We start from the raw sequence: 22,585 nt of genomic DNA, 5'->3' as shown, positions 1-22,585 counted from the left end.
TTAAAATGAGGCACAGTATCGGACTTCCCCAGTCTTAATATTATGTTCTTAGGAATTATCATTCCATACGTAACATAACTTTCCATGGAGACACTGCGGGATAGCAAAGAAAGAGAAACCCGTAATGCCACTTCTGGTTCAGGTTCAAACATACAATCATAAACCTCCGAATACCATTTAAATATCACCAAAGTTATAAAGTTTTGTGCCATCGTTTTTATATTGCGTGCACTTTCTCTTTCGTTTTCTGTCCCTTTGCTTTTGGTAAGCACTTTTTGTTCATACTTTTGATTTTGTTTTTTGTTTTTTTTACTTTTGGAAATCTCTTTCTCTTTTTGATTTTGGGATCCGCACACCTCTATTTCAAACAATTACCTGGCATTTCTACTAATTTTAAATCTTATTAGATTTAAAAAAAAATAAATAAATACAATTATTTGACAGTAAATATAGTTGGCCTGGAAATGAATTACTTTTATTATTAAATAATTTGATTACTAACTCTGAACTCCCTTTTTTCAGCAAGTAATAAGTAACTATAACTAATTACTTATATATAGTAATGTTCCCAACACTGCTTATCATATTATTGTCAATGTACAACAAAACATTTAACTATAGAGTTTACATGAGCAGCAGATTACATCCATTCTTTATCGGGCTTGTAAGATTCATCTGCCTTGCTGAGTTGGAGATCCAACTTCAAGAAGATGGTTGATTAAAATTCTGACTCAGAGGTGCAAAATCCAACAGTATTTGTAGCACAGCATAGGCTATGCAGACTCCATGCCTGTCCCAACGGAAGAGGAACATTTGTCCTCTGCTTTACCAGAGATTTTTGCTGTCAGCGGAACTGAGGTTCCCCACCCCACACACACTGCGCCCATGATTTCACCTTCCTACATGGTGTGTCTACATAAAGATAAGATTCATGTTTTTATATCGTCACACTCTTAAAATAATTGACTAAGTTATTTTTGATTATTGTTTTTTTTGTGCAAAAAATATTTTTTTGCCTAAATTATCTCCTCATAATGCAAATGGTTCAGTTCTTTCTGCTTCCTGAAAAATCTGAAAGAATGACTTAGGTGATTATTTTAAGGTGTCGATATGAAAAGTAACTGTTAAAATGTGAAACTGACATGTTAAAACATGATACTAAAACATGATGATACTTTTTAATATATTAACTTGGTAGGTAGCTTTCTTTTTCGGGGTAGGGAGTTTTTTTTCTTCTTTCGGGGTGTGGCAGCATTACGCTTACACAATTTTGTATGCAAAAAAAAAAAAATAGGTTTTTTTTTTTTTTTTTTTAAAGTCTGGCTCTTAAATGAACAACAAGCATGCCATTCTGGTTGGCTCATAAAGCACATTTGTTTGTATACTTTCACTTGTGAAGCGAGTTAGGCATGTTTTTCTGCCGCTTACGAGAGTATATCTGCAGTGAGATTGAGACACCACGCACATTATTTTTCTCGTGAGCCATTTATGTTTGATTGGTGAAGTGCGTTTAGTTTTGGTGAGCTTTTGTGTGCATGTTTTTTTGTTTTGTTTTGTTTTTTTGCTACCATGCACATCGAGGACAAAGCAGAGCATTAAGGGTAAGCTGCAATTTCCTTAAACCGTTTTTTGAAATACAGACATTGCATTTTAAATGTTGTTCTTGCATACACTCAACAGAAATAGATTCATTCAATTGTTTCACTTTCATGAAATATTTAATCATAAAAATAACAACTTGTCAACAGGTTCAGCCGACAAAGAGTTTTCATTCAATAATTCAGATGCCACCACCTCTTTAAAACTGCTACTTTCACTGAAACGAAATACAAATAGGCCAATTTGAAACCAACTTCCGAATTAAAAAGTTACATTGAGAGGCTGTTGTAGAACTTTAATCAAAATTAATGAAAAATATTTGACCAGCTATAGGGCAAAACCAGCAACCAAAAGAGACAAATGCATTGGACAAGAGGAACACATTTTAGGCATTTTCTGTCACCAATTTATGATTGTCCGCCATTTTGTCAACACAAATGTCATTTCCTCATACCAAATTTTACATAACAGTAAGTATGTAACTTCACTACACTAATTTTTATACATCTTCAACATGCCAGTTTTTCCGGTCTGACTTTTTACCGAAAATCTCTTTGTCGCTAGCATCTCAATTGTCACACCTTTTAATCACTTTTTCAACAGTATGTTGACTAGTGGTGTGAATTGCCTAGTATCTGACGATTCGATTCGTATCACGATTCACAGGTCACGATTCGATTCGATACTGATTAATCCCGATACGAATTTATAAGTCGATTGTTGCGATTTTTTTAAATTCAAATTTAGAAAATACTAATCAGTAAACTTGTACAGTCTAAGATTTGTATGAAAATGTATTATTTATTTATCTGAAACTTCAGTCTTATACAGGTTGTAATCTGTTTCATGTTCAACAGCATTGAAATAAAATATTAAGGCTTAATGTTCCATTAAAATAACATCTTCTATGCTTAAGGTGTGAACCCTAACCTGAAGTAAGACGTTTTGTTGAATATTTTTCCATTAAAAATGGAAGTTTAAAAATCGATTTGGCCGCCTATTGAATCGATTCGAGAATTACGCGATGTAGTATCGCGATATATTGCCGAATCGATTTTTTTTAACACCCCTAATGTTGACCATTCTAAGCACACATCATTTGGGATGTAGCGATATCCAAACATCATGATATGTATTATCACGATATGAAGGTCATGATGCGATAATATTGTGGGGATGTTGGTGATATAAAAAAAAAAAAAAAAAAAGGTCACAATATTGTCAAACAATGAGCTCATACTAAAAAACACAATATTGTGCTTTTGTACATAACAGCAAATTAATGCATATAAACAACCTGCAATCCCTAAAAACACTTAATATGGAGGCACTTAACTTGCTAATGCACACACACGTTGAGTTCCTCCACATAGTGACTCGGTTTACAAGCATATTACGTTCCCCATTCATCTGACCATTAGAGTAGATTTGAACCATAGAATGGCCAAAACATGCCTTGTGAAAAGTAAACTGCACTAAAAAAAGATAATCACAGCTCAGCTTCAGAAAACAAGTGAGCTGTGATTGGTTGTTGCCTGATCTCTGAGCAACTATGATGTCATCTTCAGTTGACCTCAAGTGACAAAATGGCCGCCCCCTGAGATGGATAAAAATTGCTGGATTTAGCTTCAGAACTGATATTCCACAAATGTCATATTAATCAGAATATCATGTTTCGACTAGTGAGGTCACATATTGACACAACAGTCTACCTCAAGTCACTTTTGGGCCAATAGGTCAAATTTAATATACAATCCCAGTGTTTGAGTAACCTTAAAGGTCACTCAAGTACATCTTAAAGTTTTGGTGATAATTTGGTATCAGGAAAGCAAAGAATATACATTTATTTTGGTATTTTAACTAGGGGTAGTAAACCCGGGTCCTGGAGAGCCACAGTCTTGCCTGTTTTCCATGTGTCCCTCCTCCAATACAGCTGACTCAAACAATCAGCTCATCAGCAAGCTCCATAGAAGCCTGATAAAAATCCTGTTATTCGAATCAGGTGTGTTGGTGTAGGGAAACATGGAGAACAGACCAAGTAGCCCTAGATGCAGTGCAGTTCGACCCGTGCAGCAACGTCGAGTGAACGTAAACGTTTGAGTCCGCCCACACGGATTTTTCAAAATGGTTTAAACAATGGAATGTCACCTATCTGGTGGGAAAGGAGCCCGAGCTGGCGTGCGAGGCAGAGAAATTCAGACTAGATATAGTCGGACTTTCCTCCACACACGGCTTGGGCTCTGCACTCAAAGAAACTGTTCATTGGATGAACACAATTCAATTTTGGGCAGGTTTTCCACCCATTAAATTCATGTAGCCCCAACCCAAACTAAGTATCTTTCATTAATATGATTTAATTTAGTTGGTCAAACTCATTTTTCAAAGTAAAGCAACTGAAACTAAATAGCTTTTTTAAATGTGATTTACACGGTTATTGAGTTGGTTGAACTAATTTTTGCAAAAACAGCAACTCAAACTAAATAGCTTTTTGTAATATGATTAAATTGAGTTAGTCAAACTCATTTTTTAGCAAATACAGCTAAAATTAAATAAGCACATGAAACACAAATCTGGTTCAGCTTTTTATTTAAAGCAAAAACTTACCGGTATATGAATATTATATATTCAAAGAGACTGACACTGACAGTGACATACAAAGAACATCATGTCTGTCATGATATGTGGAGTATGGTATGTGTATGTGTATGTGGTGGATGGACTCAAAGGCGGAGAAACAAGGCAGGGAGACAGACAGGAAGGGCGACGTGAGGAACTTGATTGACAACAAAGATGATGACGGAACGTGAGCAGACTGGTTGCCATGATTGGACTTAAGGTGAGCAGACTGGTTGCCATGACTAGACTGAACGTGAGCAGACTGGTTGCCATGACTGGGCATGACGTGGACAGACTTGGCAGGACAGATTTGGTAGAACGTGGACAGACTTGGCATGACGTGGACAGACTTGGCATGACGTGGACAGCCTTAGCAGGATGTGGACAGACTTGGCAGGATGTGGACAGACTTGGCAGAACCTGCACAGACTTGGCAGGACAGACTTGGCAGGACATGGACAAACTTGGCAGAACCTGCACAGACTTGGCAGGACAGACTTGGAAGAACTTGGACAGACTTGGCAGGACATGGACAGACTTGGCAGAACGTGGACAGACTTGGCAGAACAGACTTGGCAGAACGTGGACAGACTTGGCAGGACAGACTTGGCAGAACGTGGACAGACTTGGCAGGACGTGGACAGACTTGGCAGGATGTAGATAGACTTGGCAGGATGTAGATAGACTTGGCAGGACAGACTTGGCAGAACGTGGACAGACTTGGCAGGACATGGACAGACTTGGTAGAACGTGGACAGACTTGGCAGAACAGACTTGGCAGAACGTGGACAGACTTGGCAGGACAGACTTGGCAGAACGTGGACAGCCTTGGCAGGACGTGGACAGACTTGGCAGGACGTGGACAGACTTGGCAGGACGTGGACAGACTTGGCAGAACGTGCACAGACTTGGCAGGACAGACTTGGCAGAACGTGGACAGACTTGGCAAAACGTGGACAGACTTGGCAGAACGTGGACAGACTTGGCAGGACAGACTTGTCAGGATGTGGACAGATTTGGCATGACAACGTGGGGGGAGACTTGGCTTGGCGGTGAGAGAGAGCAACACTTGGCTTGGAGGTAAGACACTTGACCAGACGTTGAGAAACTTGACCAGACTTTGAGAAACTTGACTAGACGTAGATGCTACCAACAGCGTAGCACACCTCAACTGGACAAGACAATGCAACCGGTCGATCTACGTTCTTACCCTCACCTATGGTCACGAGCTGTGGGTCGTGACCGAAAGAACAAGATCCCCGAGATACAAGCGGCCGAAATGAGTTTCCTCTGCAGGGTGTCTCCCTTAGAGATAGGGTGAGAAGCTCGGTCATCCGGGAGGGATTCAGAGTCGAACCGCTCCGGATGCCTCCTGGACGCCTCCCTGGAGAGGTTTTCCGGGCATGTCCCACCGGCAGGAGGCCTCGGGGACGACCCAGGACACTCTGGAGAGACTATGTCTCTCGGCCGGCCTGGGAACGCCTGGGGAACCCTCCAGATGAGCTGGTTGAAGTGGCTGGGGAGAGGGAAGTCTGGGCTTCCGTTCTCAAGCTGTTGCCCCGGCGACCCGACCCCGGATAAGCTGTAGTAAATGGATGGATGGATGGATGGATGGATGGATGGATGGATGGATGGATGGATGGATGGATGGATGGATGGATGGATGGATGGATGGATGGATGGGTTTAAATATTCAGTCAGCTGGGGCGGAGCCAACTTAACAGTTTGAGGAAAAGGCCGAAGTGGACTACTGTATGTCCCCAGCAGATAGCGCATCCCTGGACTGTTGAGGTTAGTATTTGGGTTTCGGTCAGTTTTTAATTTTTGTTGTTCAGAAAAATAAATAAATAAATAAATAAATACTGTAATCGTGATGTGGTGGGGTTATGGTTATGGTTATGGTTATGGTTAGGTTTAGCTTTAACAACAAAGAAAGAAGAAGGCACTTCGAGGTCGAAAATCTGTGTAGGCGGAGTCAAATGTTTAAGTCCGCCCGACGTTGCGGCACGCCTTGAACTGCGATCTGCATCCAGGGTTTATTCAAACAGACAGGAAGGTGGTTCTTGAGGACCACGGTTCCCTGCCGCTGGTTCAGCCTTAGAGACACTTTGTTTTACCGGTGTGAATTGTTGTCATATTCAAATGTTCTTTTTTTTCTCATGTGCAAACGCTAATAATGGCTTGTGTGATCTTTAGGCTGGGGCATATCCACCGTCCATTGAAGTCTGAAACCTAAATCTCAGCTCAACGAAGCAAGAAGTGCACTTGAAGACTTTCTGGACGTCAAACAATTCCTTCGCTCGTAACTGAGGCAGAATCACTGCGGCTCTCCTGAGAGTGAACATTAGAATCGTGTCTTCACAAGGATGGCAAGCCAAATCCAGGACAATCTCTGCTGTCCGGCCTGTTTGGAGATCTTTAACGAGCCAGTCATACTGCTTTGCAGTCACAGCTTCTGTCGTGGGTGCGTGCAGCAGTGGTGGAGGCTGAAAGGAGATAGAACGTGTCCACTCTGTGGGACCGAGTGCACCTTGACGGAGCTACCTTTGAACTTGGCACTGAAGAGCGTGTGTGAGGCCCTTTCACAAGCCTCAGTGGAGTCGGAGGACATGTGCAGATTGCACAAGAAGAAACTACAATTCATCTGTTTGAACCACCAACAGTTTGCGTGCCTCCTCTGTAGAGATGCAGAAATCCACGCTGGCCACAAGTTCCGTCCTCTCAATGAATTTGTGAACGATCACAAAGAGAAACTTCGGCGTGTCCTGCAGGGCGCAAAGAACAAACTTGATGATTATGATGCAATCAGAGACAACTGCAATGAACAAGCGGCGCACATCAAGGTCCAGGTGGAGCTGGTGGAAAGCAAGATTAAGAAGGATTTTGAGGAGCTTCATCGTTTCCTGCAGGTTGAGGAGGAGGCCAGGTTGTTTGCTGTAAGGGAGGAAGAGCAAAAGAAGAGCCAGATGATGAAGGATGAGATTGAAGCTCTCAGCAGAGACATCCTCGCTCTCTCAGATGTAATTAGAAGCACAGAGGAGCAGCTGACATCTGACCCAGTTTCCTTCTTAAAGAACTTCCAAACTGCCCTGACCAAAATCAATAAGCTGCCCGACAAGCCCAAGCGACTTTCAGGAGCTCTGTTGGATGAAGCCAAACATGTGGGCAACCTCAAGTTCAGCGTGTGGGAACGAATGAAGGAGATGGCCTCCTTCAGTCCCGTGATTCTGGACCCAAACACGGCCGATCCAGAACTCAGTCTGTCTGAAGATCTGACCAGCGTGTGTTATGGAAAAAGGCAGCGGTGTCCAATGAATCCAGAGAGGTTCCAGTCGAACTGTGTGCTTGGTTCTGCTCTGGCCCCTGGGACACACGAGTGGGATGTAGAGGTGGGAAACAACACTATCTGGCATCTGGGGGTGGCGTGGGGGGACCCTTGTTTGCCACACAACATGCATGTATGGAGCATTGTATTTAGTGATGATAAATACAAGAAGTTCACTAACCAATATGGCTCCTGGAATCCACCAGTGAAGCTACAGAGGATCAGAGTTCGTGTGGATACTAACAAAAAATCCGTTTCATTCACTGAATCTCTTACAAAGGTTGAATTGTGCAAAACAAAAGCTTCCGATTGGCCACATTTGTCTGGAAACATGTTTCCTTTCTTTTGGACACGTGATGAAATTCCTCTGACAATAATTCCACTTCCACTTCAGGTTACGACTCAAAGTCAGTGATGATGTTAGCGATGTTATCAGTCATTTTGTATGAGGTAATTTTACCTCAAAGAGAAATTTTACACTGATTGACCTGTTCAAGAAACTAAGAAAAAAAGTAGTAGTTATTAAGATTTTTAAGAATGTGTAAGAAAGAGGGAAAACATGTTATTTTATATGTATCTAATATAGATTTGGACTGTACACAAAAATAACTGTCAGTTTGTTTGATTTGTCTGCTGACTTGCATTGCTTTCTGTTCAATAATTACGCCATACAAAAACTTGTATTACATTAATTCCAAAGAGATTTTTGCTTGAATCATCGTACTTTGTGTTGTACTGTATTGTACCGCGCCACATAGTGGCGTCTCTTTGTTTTTGTTATACCTACACAGCACTTTTTCATTTTGCCTTCAATGTATTTTATGCTGTGGACCTGAGCATTCGTGTGTAAAGCCATGTAACCATATTATTCTTTTTGCCTCTGAATAAAGGAAGATACTTGTAGACTTCCAGCCCCTTTTTATATCATAAAAGACTTACTTTATTCAAATATGAAAATGATATTGTCCCTACTGAAACCATTGTGTCACAACCGAAACGTTTCCGTTTGTTTTGGAAGTGACTGTTTCGGTAGTGATGTTTTCTGATAGTTGTTAGCAATGTTCAACAATGCTAGGCGCAATGTGGCTACCAAACCCAGTTCTGAGCATGTGTACAGAGGTAGAAAACACAACATTTAGCAATAAAATCCAAAGTTTTCATTTAATTGCAGAAATTAGATGTTTGGCAGTGCTGGTCCTTAGAACCACATGCAGCTTTTCAGACTTTAGAGGGCATGTACTTAAAGCAGCTATATGGAAGATTTAAAATTTCAAATCGCTACTGCCACCTGTGGCCGAAAACAAACTGCACGCTCGTACACGCTGCGCGCACTCGTACGTGCACGACCTCAATACTGAAGACTGGGCTCTTCATATCCAATTAAACTGTTTTCAGAGGTAAGAAGTTTTATAATGTTATACAAAGCTGGCCACTTCACGGAATGAGACTCTCGAGCCCCACTAAACAATTGATGTCCACGGGACGTGCAGATCATATTGCATTAGTCGGTCGAAGTCCAGTCCTGTGCTGTACTCCAAAACGATGTGCAAATTACGTCAATTAATTGGACCTCATTCCGATGTTAATATGCAGTTACATATTGTAGTCACCCCGCTCGACGGACGTCAACCTGATTCTAGTCATTATTAGTGTATGTCGCCCCCAGGCTAGCGTCATTGTGCATTAGCCGAAAGGTGGGCAGTCATTTATGGAAATTGACGATTGTGAAAAACATATAGACCCATTCACTACTTAGTGTGATATGGCCGTGAATGTTATCGCCATTCAGTAGTACCGTTCACATTCCGTTAGCATAATGTAGCTACAATAGGCTGTTTTCACGGAGGAAAATAAGGCAACATTTAGCCTGATTTAAATACCGCGGAATGGAACGTCTGTTCTTCATAAAGTCATTCTGTTCTATCACATTCAACTTTGCCGCCCCTTTCACGCTAAATGTTGCCGTCCACCTCACTTTTACCCCAAAAGTTACGACCGAGAAGTGATCGATCTTGAGGTTACTGCTATTTGAAAACAACACATTTTCTTCTAAATGTCAAGATACTCGCTTCTTACCTTTTGGAGGAGAAAGAAAGCCAGCTGTGAATCACTTTTCTAATCCAAGTCCAATCTCAACTCTCTCCACCGCTGAAATATCAAACCAATGTTCACTCTCGTTCTTGCCCATGGTCGGTCACTATCAAGTTTAGATTTTTTTTTTATTTCGTGGCACTTGACATTGTTTTCATTTTTTTTTTTTAAGCAGCCTTCCGCGGAGTAACAGCGGGTGTCTGGGGCAGCGAAAATCTGTACTAGTTCCGTCTTCGCGACACAACTGACGAGAACGTGCATGACGTCACATCCTGCAGACAGAGGGCGGGAAATTCGAAGGATTCAGACCGGACGCTTCCTAAATAATATTGACCAGAGGCTTGTAGGAGTACCCATTGTGAACAGCGAAGATGTTGATCTACTAATTAGAATATGTTTCAGTCATAAATGGTAAAATAAAAAGGCTATTGTTAAGATATTTTTTTGAGAAATCCTCCATATAGTAGCTTTAATAATGCTGTAATTTCATAACTCACCATGTAGCCATGTGTGAAAAGGAAGCAAATGTCTCTTCTTGGTGAAATTTCCAGGGGTGTGACTAAAAACAAGCCCTGCAGGCCTTTAGTCAATACTCTCTCTGCTTCAGTAGTGACAAACAAAACATAAAAACATATACGGCCATCCATCCATTTTCTGAACCGCTTGCACCCTGAACTGGTTGCCAGGCAATCGCAGGGCATAAAAACATCTCATTTAGAAAAAAAATATACAAAATCAATCTAAGTATTTCAACATATCTGTGTGCCCTGCAATTGGCTGGCAACCAGTTCAGGGTGTACCCCGCATATTGCCCATAGCCAGCTGGGATAGGCTCCAGCACCCCCATCCGCGACCCTTGTGAGGAACAAGCGGTTCAGAAAATGGATGGATGGATATTTCAACATACATTTTCAAGCAATCAAATATATATATATATATATATATATATATATATATATATATATATATATATATATATACACAGCCTTCCCTCACTATAACGCGGTTCACTTTTCGCGGCCTCGCTGTATCGCGGATTTTTTTAAGTGCAATTTTGCATATTTTTTTACAGTAATATACCCATTTTATAAAATTTATGAAGGTTTGAACATTGTCAATGTTTGAACAAGAGAGAAATGTGAGAACATGTAAATGCCTCAATGAGAAAAGTGTATAAATTGTGCGGTCGGGGATTTTAGAGCCTTAAAACATTTATAAGAGTTGTAAAACATAAAGCTAACTACTTCGCGGATTTCATTTATTGCGGGTATTTTTTGGAACCTAACCCCAGCGGAAAACGAGGGAACACTGTATATATATATATATATATATATATATATATATATATATATATATATATATATATATATATATATATATATATATATATATATATATATATATATATATATATATATATATATATTAGGGCTGTCAAAGTTAAAGCGTTAATAGATTAATTAATCACAGAAAAAAGTTATATTAATCACATATTGACGCAGATTAATCGCACTATTTTTTGGACCACACTTGAGCCTTGAACGTAACCGCGGATGGTTACATTGAAGGCTGCGCAGGTCAGTGATTAGGTCAATGTACGGCATTTCCTCCGTCTGTTGTTCCTACCAACTACGGCCAGAAGATGGAAGCATTTGTACTTCTTTTCAATGGGCTCCCGTGAATCAAATTACATGAAAACATGACAGATCTTAGGAAATCCGTTTTTAAAGATGTTGCAAATAAGTGTTTCTCACATTAAATTTAATCTGCAGAGCGTCACTAAACAAAAAAATATAAGTGTCAAAGTCATTGTTGTGCATAAAATGTATCATTTCACAAAAAAGCTTTTTTTTTTCTCTTGCTTTCCCATTATAGTTTGCTATCACTCAAATTACCTATTTTCAAATGGTAATTACTTAATAACGGATAAGGTGAAATCATACTATTTTTCTCTAATGAGAGAATGGAATCCAATCCTTCATATGTAATCTACCATGTTTATATAGTCATAGTACACAATATACTGTTTGCCTTGAAAGATGAGTTAAAATCCTCGAAATCGTCTGGCACTCTAGTGGTTGTCTTTTTGGATAGTAAAAGGTAGTAGTAAAAGAGTTAATAGTATCTCAATTAATGTATTGTGATAAAATATGTATGCAAGGTCTACACTGAACACTTCATTCTTTTTTTCAAATTCAAAATGTGATTTTCATTGTGGGACAGCAATTCCAATCAATTTGGTAGAATGGCCCAGTTAAGTTAGTAACAACTAAATAAATCTAAGGAGCAAACTTTTTCATTACAGTCAGGGTTCCTTTTAACCACCTAGCTCCTCATTAGGTGATAGTTCCATACGTGCCAGAGAACAGTGGCATTTATCACTGTCCTACTCTCTCGTCCTCTCTTGCCTCTCTATCACATGCAACCATAAAACCACAAGATGTCTGTCAAACTCCCAATCTCTGTGACCCACAGAATTTAATTTGATTAAATTGGGTACCATTAATACAAGGAATAGTTCAATTATGTGGATACATGGGTGTGAGTAAGTACTGTCAGATCTCACATAACATCCACATTATGAGACAGTTCCTTTATTCTGAGTATCTTTTGTTAAGGTATGGTTACAAATGCACTGGGTGAGTGAGTGGAAACCTCTCACATTTCTTGACAAAATAATAAAACTGTCTGGTTGAAAAAGTAATGTTCCCTGCCTGTTACTTAAGAAATAGATGACGAGTTAAGACATTCAATGTGAGAGAGAGATGCTGCTATCAGCCCGTATCCCATTGAGGGGGTGAACATAGCGACTGTTGGTTTCTCATCAGGGTTTGTTCAAGGTCGCTAAACGTTCTCCAAATGTTTGAATGTTTGTTTCTTGTTGCAAGGAAATTTTAAAGATTGCGACAAGAAAATAAAACTGTTGGCAAACATTTAGTTGCAACCCTGAAAAATGAACATTCGGTACTTTGCAAACACTCGCCCCTCAGTGGGATATGGATTCAAGATCACTCCTATAAATCATGCCGTCAATTGGACAGGATTAAGTACCATCAATTAATTAACTGTACTGTAAAACTAAATGAATGCAGAAATAAACTGTACTGCCTGCAGAAATTCAGTTTTTTTTTTTGTTTTTTTTTTTTTAAGTAAGATGATTTGGAAAACTTATCATTTACGAGGAGCAAGATAAACTCAATGCAATTATTTAGGGAATCTGAAGATGGTTGTATTTCTAATCCAGAAAAAAAAAAGCTAATTATTTTTATGATTATTGATACCATTCATAGACTAAAAGCTGACATGAGTATTAGTGTATCAGTATCTTCATCATTTATTATAGAAAATGTAATTATGACAAATATTTGGACTTTGCTTCAAGACAAGTCACAGTATAACCTTTCAATGTTTTTAAATCAAGTGATTCTAACTGGTAAAAGAAGGCACACTATTCTACTCTGCATGCTTTTACTACTGATTATCCATTTATCAACCCAGGTAGATATATAGATTTTTTATTTTTTTCAAATGTCTTTCCTATTTAGATAATTTCAATTTTGGAATGGTCTGCCACAAAGGTTGCTTAATTAATCCAATTTACATATTAAAAACAAACTCAACTCAATTCAGCATACAAAAAAATATATATATATCGGAATTTGTTTTATTTGTTTACAGTGGATGCTTTTAGTTTACTATTATTGCTTTTATTGTAATGTTTTATTGTGAGAATAGCAACCACTGCGGTGGAAGCTGTTGAGCATCTCCCAATCAGCAATATGACAAATAGCTCCGGTGGCAGTATGATAAGCTCCGCCCTTAACGGTTCTGTTAACGGTGTTGGAGAAATTAGTCAAATCAATTTTCGATTTATTTAGGCTATATTTACGTTATTTTGCATTTCCTCTTAGTTGTCGTGACAATATAAAGGAACAAATTAATTAATACATTTCACAATCAGAGGCGAAGCACCGCGCCAGCGCGAGAGACAAGCGCGAGACACCTGCTGACTCCTTCCTGTGTCAATGTAGTTCTGTGCAATCTAATACGTACTAGTATTATATAAAAACGTCCATCCGTATTACCCGATAGTGTTTTTTTTTTTAATGGTATGTCAATTATTGTATGTGATTATTATTGTGCGTGTTTGGTGTTGACTGAGGGGGCGTTTGAGCGAGCGGCGTCACTTCCGTTGACTTCCGGAAATTGGTCGAGGCTGAGCGTACTGTGCGATACACCGTACGAGTCCACGAAACGGATTGACGAAGAACTCGAAGAAAGGTAAGTGAAATAGCCTAAAAACTGCTACATTCACACCAAACAAGGGGTGAACGTTTCCCCTTGCTTTACTCGATCGCTCGTGTTGAACTTCGGGAGCAGGGCCGACCCAGGCCATTTGGGGGCCCGCAGCAATATACAGAAATGACAAGCAGCCCCATTTTTTGGCGCGCCATTTAGTCACAGTGTACTGTTCAACCAATACATGTAACCCATGCATGCATCTATATTGCATTTATGAAGCAGATTTTGTTGCACTGCAGAAGGTAATTAAAACTTGTCATCGTAACTGACTGTCAGTACTTTTAGTAGCCTATATGGTGCCAAATGTCGTTCAAAAATATTAAAAGAAAGAAGTTGAGTTGTACTTTTTTTTTTAAAAGCTTGTAATCAAGTATGGAAACTCACATAAAATACGTTGTTTTAAAGTCAAGCAAAGCAAATTGTAATAAACAGTCAGGGTTTTAAATTAACTTTTTTGGATCACAAACCACTGTGACCAGCGAAGTAAAATTTCTACCAGACTTATTATTATTATTATTATTTTTAACTTTAGGTCTGCTATTTTAATCTACCTCCGTCACACTCTTTTTGTTTGACAACATGACAACAGAAGTTTGTTTTCATCTCTCACTTCCTTGTTTTCCACCAATTAGTAATAATTCGATAGGGCCACTGCCATTGCAAAATTTTGTAAAATCATTATTGCTTTGCTTTATTAGCCAGCTGCAAGTTAACTGACAATTACTTGAGAAAATATTGGTATAATTATTTTAATGATTAATTGAACCATATACAAAAATGTTTTAAATTCCATCCCTTTGTTGAAAAAGAAGACATTAGTTTTTTTTAAATGCTGTACTTGTTATTGTGTGATACAATTTAACAGCATGCACATTAGTTGCATGTTGTTGCATGTAGATGATGTCATTTGCGTGTCACATGACCATCTAGTGATATGTTGTGTTAAGGTTTGCGACCTGCGTCATGCGCCACAAAAGCTCATCCAACCGGAAAAAAGACGCCAACCCGCGTCGCCGCCCACCACAGCTGCCTCCTATGCCTGCCCCCCGCGGGCGCCGCCCACCGCAGCCGCCACCTCCGGCAACCACCCGCGGGCGCCGCCCACCGCAGCCGCCACCTCCGGCAAACCCCCGCAGGCCCCGCCCGTCTTCCCCACAGTCGCCGCCGTCGCCACCGCAGCCAGGCCCATCCGGCATCGGTAAGCCTGGCATGCCACCTGCCGGCACCATCCTGCCCCCGCTGCACTTTGTCAAGGGTTTGTGTTTCCAGGGCAACCGGCGGCGGCGCCCAGAACGCAAAGGTACCGCCCGGGGTCCAAGGCCCTGAAGGAGATCCGCAAGTACCAGAAGAGCACCAACCTCCTCCTCAGGAAAGCGCCCTTCTCTCGTCTGGTGAGACGTTGCCCGCTCGCCCATTAGCTTGTTAGCAAGCATGTTGCCCTAACATAGCCCCCCTCCCCCAACTCACAGGTCCGCGAGGTGTGCCAGGTTATGGGCAAAGGTGACTTGAGGTGGCAAAACCATGCTCTAATGGCAGTTCAAGAGGTAAGGTTGCCAAGGTCGATAGGTCACAGTTAGTCTTGCTGCACACCAAACGACTACAACACATGATAACTCGCTGGCATGTTGTCTTACGACAAACGTTACTGCAGTTAACTTAGAGTATTTGTGAAAGTCTTCTTCATGACTGCATTATACTGCACCCTGCTGACCAAGTTGCAAACAGTAGAAGGAGCGGACACTTTGGCAGCCTGGCTTTGCGTTGACGACACGTTTGCAATCCTTGCAGGCATCCGAAGCCTTCTTGGTGTACCTGCTGAGCAACGCCAACCTGCTCACCATGAATGCTAAGCGAGCCACGCTGTTCAACACCGACATTTTGCTGGCTCGACATCTCCATGGCCTGGATGACATGTGAGCAAGATGGCAGCTGTGGTGACGCAATGTTAGCAATGTTCCTGGTTTATAGTGTTATGTGACAGTTATGAGTGGTTAAAATAAAGTTATGAGTGGCTCATTCCTTGGCTCCACTCATGTGATTGCTAATCTCAGAGTGTTACAAGGGGATGTTTTGGGCTGAAACAAGGAAGTTAACGGAGGAGGGAGGCGGCTGAAAGGACTAGTTTAGACGACGATGATGTCATTTCACAGAGACAGCCGCTAAAATATGACGTCACGCCATCGAGACGTGTCACCAATGCAAACCGTCCGTGTGGTTTGATTATTTCCGTCAGCACAGATGTCCACTCACAGGCCTGAGCTTCAGCGTTCGCCAGTGGCGACTAAAAACCGCATCGAGCGACCACATCCGACCCCCATGGTTTGGGACCCAAACCCCCCGCCGCCTTTTCTCCCACCCTCCTTTCAGGTGGGGGGATTAATGGGTCAAAGGGCCATTTCTCCTTTCTCTGTGTCTAGTGTGTTTGAATTTGCACTTAGCAAGGGAGAGTAAGCCCCTTATTTATAGCCCCAGATGGCCCATAAACTTGGCTTGGTTGGAATCTTTTTTTAAAACTGAAATCTGGTTCGTAGGTAGACCTACTGCCAAAATGCAAACCAGTTTGATATACACTAATGAAATAACAAATTTGCTCAAACTATTTGGACCTCATTGTGCCAGCTAGGTTGTCTCTCTAAATGCTACGGTTTGGTTATGCACTTCCATCCACCCATCCATTTTCTTGACCGCTTATTCCTCACAAGGTGTCGTGGGGGATGCTGGAGCCTATCTCAGCTGGCTTTGAGCAGTAGGCGGGGGACACCCTGGACTGGTTGCCAGCCAATCGCAGGGCACATGGAGGCAAACAACCATCCACACTCACAAGCACACCGAGAGACAATTCGGAGCGCCCAGTTAACCTGCCATGCATGTCTTTGGAATGTGGGAGGAGATCGGAGTGTGTTATGCACTTTAAACATTCAATTTGATTATTTCCAAATTTGTACCAATGCAATTGTTATCGAAAGGGAAATTCAACCCAAACATTTTCTTTACAATAATATATTGTATGCGTCACCACTTGTCTAAACTTACGCAATATTAATCAGTGTTTAGTCTAGGGGGCTGCTTAGAAAACCTTTTAAGATTTTCCCTTTAAGAAAGAATAGCACTGGGAAAAAAAGTTAGATTTAGCTCACTGCTTAGTGGAGCCTCTTCTTCTTTTTTTTTCTTTTTTTTAATCACAATGGCAACAAAAATAGAGCAATCTCACTGGCAAGCTATTTATAAAACACATCACTCATGTAGTTTTTAAGGGCTCTGCTGCTCCACGTTGTTTTTATCATCCCTGATTGAAACATCATCCTCATCTTTGGAGGCCGCAACATTGGTGACCACTGACCACTGCTGCTCTAATATTCAAATTCATGCTCCTACTCAGTCGAGCGTGAGGTCAGAAGAAATGAAGACACCCACGCGGCCAAATATCCCGTCATTATTCCGTTTACTAACAGTCAGAGAACTTATGGGCCAGGTCTCGCTGTCCTCTCGCAAGGTTCGTTGCCTCACTACAAGATCAATATATTACTTAAAGTGCAGTCAGGGTAGGAAAAAAATTACAATCGAAACATGCAGATGTCAAAAGTGCTGAAGATCCTGAAGTGCGCAACATATGTTGTGTTTGCACTAGGGAGCAGCTGGTTTCCTGAAGCATGACGCCAATATTGATAACTTCGCTATTTTACTTCGCACTAAGATTGTACATCAGTTTGGCATCCGCAAAATCATGAAAGCCTGTTCAAAACTTGTATCAATAATCCACAAATACAAATACATCATGAAGCTGATTTTGATTGCCTTTATTAAACAAGAAATGATAGCAGTGAATTATGAAGTCAGTGAGAGATGTCGCAACAGCATACATGAGTTGAGGTGCTCTGAATACATAAACATACAACATTATAAGTCATAAAAATACTTGTGATGTAACCCTATTAAAAGAAAAAGTGACAGGAAAACTAGAACCAAAGTAAAAAAAACCTTGGCTAAGCACAGTGCATAGAGAACTAGAATATCTCGGTTATATGGTCACTGTCCAAAAAGAAGAATGTCTCGCCAATTTGTTTGCTTTTCACCCGAAATGGAAAGACATTCAATGTGGTTACTAAAAGCATACATGTCTCTCCAGTCGGGGGCGACTAGCAATCTATTCAGAGGGGGACCCAGATCACACACGAGGTCTTAATTTGATCAAATTTGTCTTTTAAAAAAAAAACAAAAAAAAGAGAGAAAATTTAGTGAAAGAAAAAGTCTTACATTTGATCAAACCGAGTTTAAAAAGCTCTTTAAATGTCTTCAATTTCAATAAAGGCCTTAATTATACTTTATAATTGTTCATGTACATATTACATTTCTGAGCATCCTCATATATCATCTTATTTACTGACAGGTTTTAAAGTTGAACCTAAAAAGTATTACATTTGATTTCCCAATTGAATTCCTTGATTTTTAACGAAAAATAAAAACCTATAAAATTTTAGCAATATTATTGCAAAATGTCTTCAAATATTTACCCACTCCTGGTGGTCATATTTAGTGAATGGGAGGTTTCAAATTTATCATCATATTCGAAAGCTAACCCATTTTTACTGTATTTATTTCGTTATCAAGGCTAATTTATCTTGTATTTTGGATTTAAAAATAAAAAAGTAAAGACAAACTAAAGAAATCCATGCTTTTTATTGGACAGCGCTGACTATAAAAGCACATATTTGTTATAGTAAAAAAATAAAATAAAGTAGACTACAGCTCCCTTGCAAGTTTCAACATAAAAACAACAAATTTACTTCTCTGGATGTAAATTGCTAAGATTCTTAAGCATCCGCTTGACCAAATGGACTTCTTTCTCCATAAGAAAGTGTTTGGCTCTGCATGGGACACTTGCACATTTTTGAAGGGCACCTGCTGCACCCGATGGCATGGAGATTTGATCACGGAAGAAATAAGCAGCAATAAATCCAGAGCTTGTCAATTTAGTGTGTGATGTCAATATTGTGTTTATGGAATAGGTAAGTTGTCATGTTTTGGTTTGGTGGGGGTGGGTTTTTGTTGTCTTTTGGTGTTTTTGGTCGTTTGTCATGTGTTCCTTGTTTCTTCCCTTGTCCCGTTATGTCTAACCACGTCCACCTGAGTGTGTCTTCCCTTCCCAGTGTATCCACCAATCAGCTTCCCTTGCCACTTGTGTCTTGCCCAGCTGTGTCTAGTCATTGTCATTAGCCTGTGTGTATTTAGTCACCTGTTTTCCGTTCGGTTCTTGTGGAGTCATTGTGCTTGTAGTATCTGTTGTGCCTGTTCATGTTCATGTCCCTGTTTTCCATGCCATGCCTTGTGTTTGTTTTTGATCTTGTTAATTTTTTCATAGTACCTTGTTTATAGTTTTTGTTAATTAAATCCCCTTTTTTTACCTGCATCCCTGCCTTGCCCTGTTTTTTGTTGCCCCCTGCATTTGGGTCCTGCCTCCAACACCCCCACTTCTTGACAGAATGACTCCACCAGAACTGGACCCAGCGGGGGCAATGGCGGAATGGGAGCCCTGGGAGAAGGAGGGGCTTGAGGCCTGCGACCGAGCCATTGCCGGGCTAAAGAAGGTACTGGCTTTGGTCCGTGGCGTCGGGAGTGACGGGTCAGACAGGCCTCAAGTCCCTAAACCTCGTCTGCTGCAGCCTCTCGCCCCTGAACCTCGTCTGCTGCAGCCTCTCGCCCCTGAACCTCGTCTGCTGCAGCCTCTCGCCCCTGAACCTCGTCTGCTGCAGCCTCTCGCCCCTGAACCTCGTCTGCTGCAGCCTCTCGCCCCTGAACCTCGTCTGCTGCAGCCTCTCGCCCCTGAACCTCGTCTGCTGCAGCCTCTCGCCCCTGAACCTCGTCTGCTGCAGCCTCTCGCCCCTGAGCCTCGTCTGCTGCAGCCTCTCGCCCCTGAGCCTCGTCTGCTGCAGCCTCTCGCCCCTGAACCTCGCCTGCTGCATCCTCTAGACCCTGAGCCTCGCCGGGCGCCGGCCAGGGTCCCGGAGCCTCGCCGGGCGCCGGCCAGGGTCCCGGAGCCTCGCCGGGCGCCGCCCAGGGTCCCGGAGCCTCGCCGGGCGCCGCCCAGGTTCCCGGCGGCGCGGGCCCTGCGGCTCCCTTCGCATCTCGTCGGGCGTCGAGGACGCCCTCCTGAACGGGACTCTCGTCTGGCGTCATGGAGGCCCTTCTGAACTGCCTTTTGTCTGGGACGGATGGGTGGGCCGTGTTCCCACCTCCGTGCCCCCTTCCGCCCGCCCTTGTTTTTGGACTTATGTTGGATGTCTGGAAGCCGTCCCTTGAGGGGGGGGTTATGTCATGTTTTGGTTTGGTGGGGGTGGGTCTTTGTTGTCTTTTGGTGTTTTTGGTCGTTTGTCATGTGTTCCTTGTTTCTTCCCTTGTCCCGTTATGTCTAACCACGTCCACCTGAGTGTGTCTTCCCTTCCCAGTGTATCCACCAATCAGCTTCCCTTGCCACTTGTGTCTTGCCCAGCTGTGTCTAGTCATTGTCATTAGCCTGTGTATTTAGTCACCTGTTTTCCGTTCGGTTCTTGTGGAGTCATTGTGCTTGTAGTATCTGTTGTGCCTGTTCATGTTCATGTCCCTGTTTTCCTTGCCATGCCTTGTGTTTGTTTTTGATCTTGTTAATTTTTTCATAGTACCTTGTTTATAGTTTTTGTTAATTAAATCCCCTTTTTTTTACCTGCATCCCTGCCTTGCCCTGTTTTTTGTTGCCCCCTGCATTTGGGTCCTGCCTCCAACACCCCCACTTCTTGACATAAGTAGCAAAATCGACCCGGCATCCATTTTGCCATTTGTTGTCGACTGTCTGAAAATGACATCACTGCAGCTCAACAGCTCGGGCAACGACCAACCACAGCTCAGCTTGTGAATGTCACGACGACCAAATTCAGAAAACAGTGAGCGGTGATGGTTCGTTACCTGAGCCCTGAGTAACTGTGATGTCATTTTCAATTGATAGCAAGTGGCAAAATGGCCACCCCTGAGATTGATAAGAATGGACGGCTGTTGCTGGTTAACTCACATTCCGCAAACACAAGAATGATATGATTAGACTGGGGCCCACATAGAATATATTATTGTAAAGAGAAAAATTAGGGTTGACTTCTTGTTAACTTGTGGAACTTACATTTCATACATTTTGAGTATTTTGGCAGCCATTAAATTTGGAATGGCTAAAACACAAAGGGGAATATTCTCGTTACGGATATTGCTCTAATCTAGGGGTGTGAATTGCCTAGTACCTGACGATTCGATTCGTATCACGATTCACAGGTCACGATTCGATTCGATACCGATTAATCCCGATACGAATTTATAAGTCGATTGTTGAGATTTTTTCCATTCAAATTTAGAAAATACTAATCAGTAAACTTGTAGAGTGTAAGATTTGTATGAAAATGTATTATTTATTGCCCTGCGATTGGTTGGCAACCAGTCCAGGGTGTCCCCCGCCTACTGCCCAGAGCCAGCTGAGATAGGCGCCAGCAGCCCCCGCGACCCTTGTGAGGAATAAGCGGTCAAGAAAATGGATGGATGGATGGATGTATTATTTATTCATCTGAAATTTCAGTCTTATAGAGGTTGTAATCTGTTTCATGCTTGACGGCATTAAAATAAAATATTAAGGCTTAATGTTCCGTTCGTATAACATTCTTCTATGCTTAAGGTGTGAATCCTAACCTGAAGTAAGACGTTTTGTTGAATATTTTTCCATTAAAAATGGAAGTTTAAAAATCGATTCAGCCGCCTATTGAATCGATTCGAGAATTGTGCGATGTAGTATCGCGATATATTGCCAAATCGATTTTTTTTTAACACCCATACTCTAATCATATACTGGCGCAATCACGGCCACAAAAATGACAGCTTGGAGCAAATTTGCACCAGATTTGCCACACATGGAAATGGATTTGCGCCAAGAACATGGTTGTTATCGTAACAGTTGCGAGAAAGACATTATCAGAAAGCGAAATTGGACCGAGAGAAAGCGTTTATAGCGCCATTAAGCTGTACAGAGCAGAGAGGACGACAACGTCATTCATTCATAAAGTACAAATTATTGGTGCGAACGTCCGTCCGTCCATCCGTCCATCCGTCCATCCATCCATCCATCCATCCATCCATCCATTTTCTGAACCACTTGCTTCTCACAATGGTTGGGGGGGTGGAGCCTATCCCAGCTGGCTATGGGCAGCAGGCGGAGTACACCCTGAACTGGTTGCCAGCTAATCGCAGGGCACACAGAGACGGACAACCATCCAATTTTGAGCACCAAATTAACCTGCCATGCATGTCTTTGGAATGTGGGAGGAGACCGGAGAACCCAATCGTTGTTTTTTTTAACATATATTTTCAGACATTGGCGTGGGCGTACAATATGCATCTGGCACATAAAAATGATCGTAAGATACCTCCCCGTCATTGCCGATCAGCCCAGGTTATTATGTGTCCTAAACCAACACAGTAAAATGCCCCTCCCCCCCCCTCCCTCTCTCTCTCTCTCTCTCTGCCTGGCACCATGCACTGCTGTCATGATCCGGGGATCAAGGTTGCGGCAGGTTTATAAATGCTTTCCATAAACATTATTTGCGTCATGCAAACTCCGTGTGGCTATTAGCACTGGCGTTAGTGAAT

General features: G+C 41.7%; 2 protein-coding genes across 2 annotated transcripts; both read left to right on the top strand.

Moving 5' to 3' along the window:
- Positions 1 to 1,439: 1,439 nt before the first annotated feature.
- Positions 1,440 to 8,445, top strand: LOC144002836 (E3 ubiquitin-protein ligase TRIM35-like). The gene is made up of 2 exons (XM_077498434.1): positions 1,440 to 1,601; positions 6,412 to 8,445. The coding sequence occupies exon 2, from the start codon at positions 6,582 to 6,584 to the stop codon at positions 7,953 to 7,955; it is 1,374 nt and encodes a 457-aa protein (XP_077354560.1). The 5' UTR covers positions 1,440 to 1,601; positions 6,412 to 6,581; the 3' UTR covers positions 7,956 to 8,445.
- Positions 8,446 to 13,499: 5,054 nt separating this feature from the next.
- On the top strand, positions 13,500 to 15,949 carry LOC144002397 (uncharacterized). Its single transcript, XM_077497597.1, has 5 exons — positions 13,500 to 13,912; positions 14,881 to 15,131; positions 15,203 to 15,324; positions 15,403 to 15,477; positions 15,722 to 15,949. Exons 1-5 carry the CDS (start codon positions 13,743 to 13,745, stop codon positions 15,848 to 15,850), a joined length of 747 nt encoding a protein of 248 aa, XP_077353723.1. The 5' UTR covers positions 13,500 to 13,742; the 3' UTR covers positions 15,851 to 15,949.
- Positions 15,950 to 22,585: the final 6,636 nt, after the last annotated feature.

The sequence above is a fragment of the Festucalex cinctus genome, chromosome 15 (assembly GCF_051991245.1).
Source record: "Festucalex cinctus isolate MCC-2025b chromosome 15, RoL_Fcin_1.0, whole genome shotgun sequence".
In the NCBI taxonomy this organism is placed as follows: domain Eukaryota; kingdom Metazoa; phylum Chordata; class Actinopteri; order Syngnathiformes; family Syngnathidae; genus Festucalex; species Festucalex cinctus.
This window is presented reverse-complemented; position numbering and strand designations above follow the sequence as displayed.

What these genes read in the sequence shown, in the direction of transcription:
- LOC144002397 (XM_077497597.1), top strand. Translation starts at nt 13,743, where the DNA reads ATGTCAATTATTGTATGTGATTATTATTGTGCGTGTTTGGTGTTGACT. An exon ending in GCCAGGCCCATCCGGCATCG is followed by an intron (nt 15,132 to 15,202) that starts GTAAGCCTGGCA and finishes TTGTGTTTCCAG; the next exon opens with GGCAACCGGCGGCGGCGCCC. An exon ending in CTCTAATGGCAGTTCAAGAG is followed by an intron (nt 15,478 to 15,721) that starts GTAAGGTTGCCA and finishes CAATCCTTGCAG; the next exon opens with GCATCCGAAGCCTTCTTGGT.
- LOC144002836 (XM_077498434.1), top strand. Translation starts at nt 6,582, where the DNA reads ATGGCAAGCCAAATCCAGGACAATCTCTGCTGTCCGGCCTGTTTGGAG.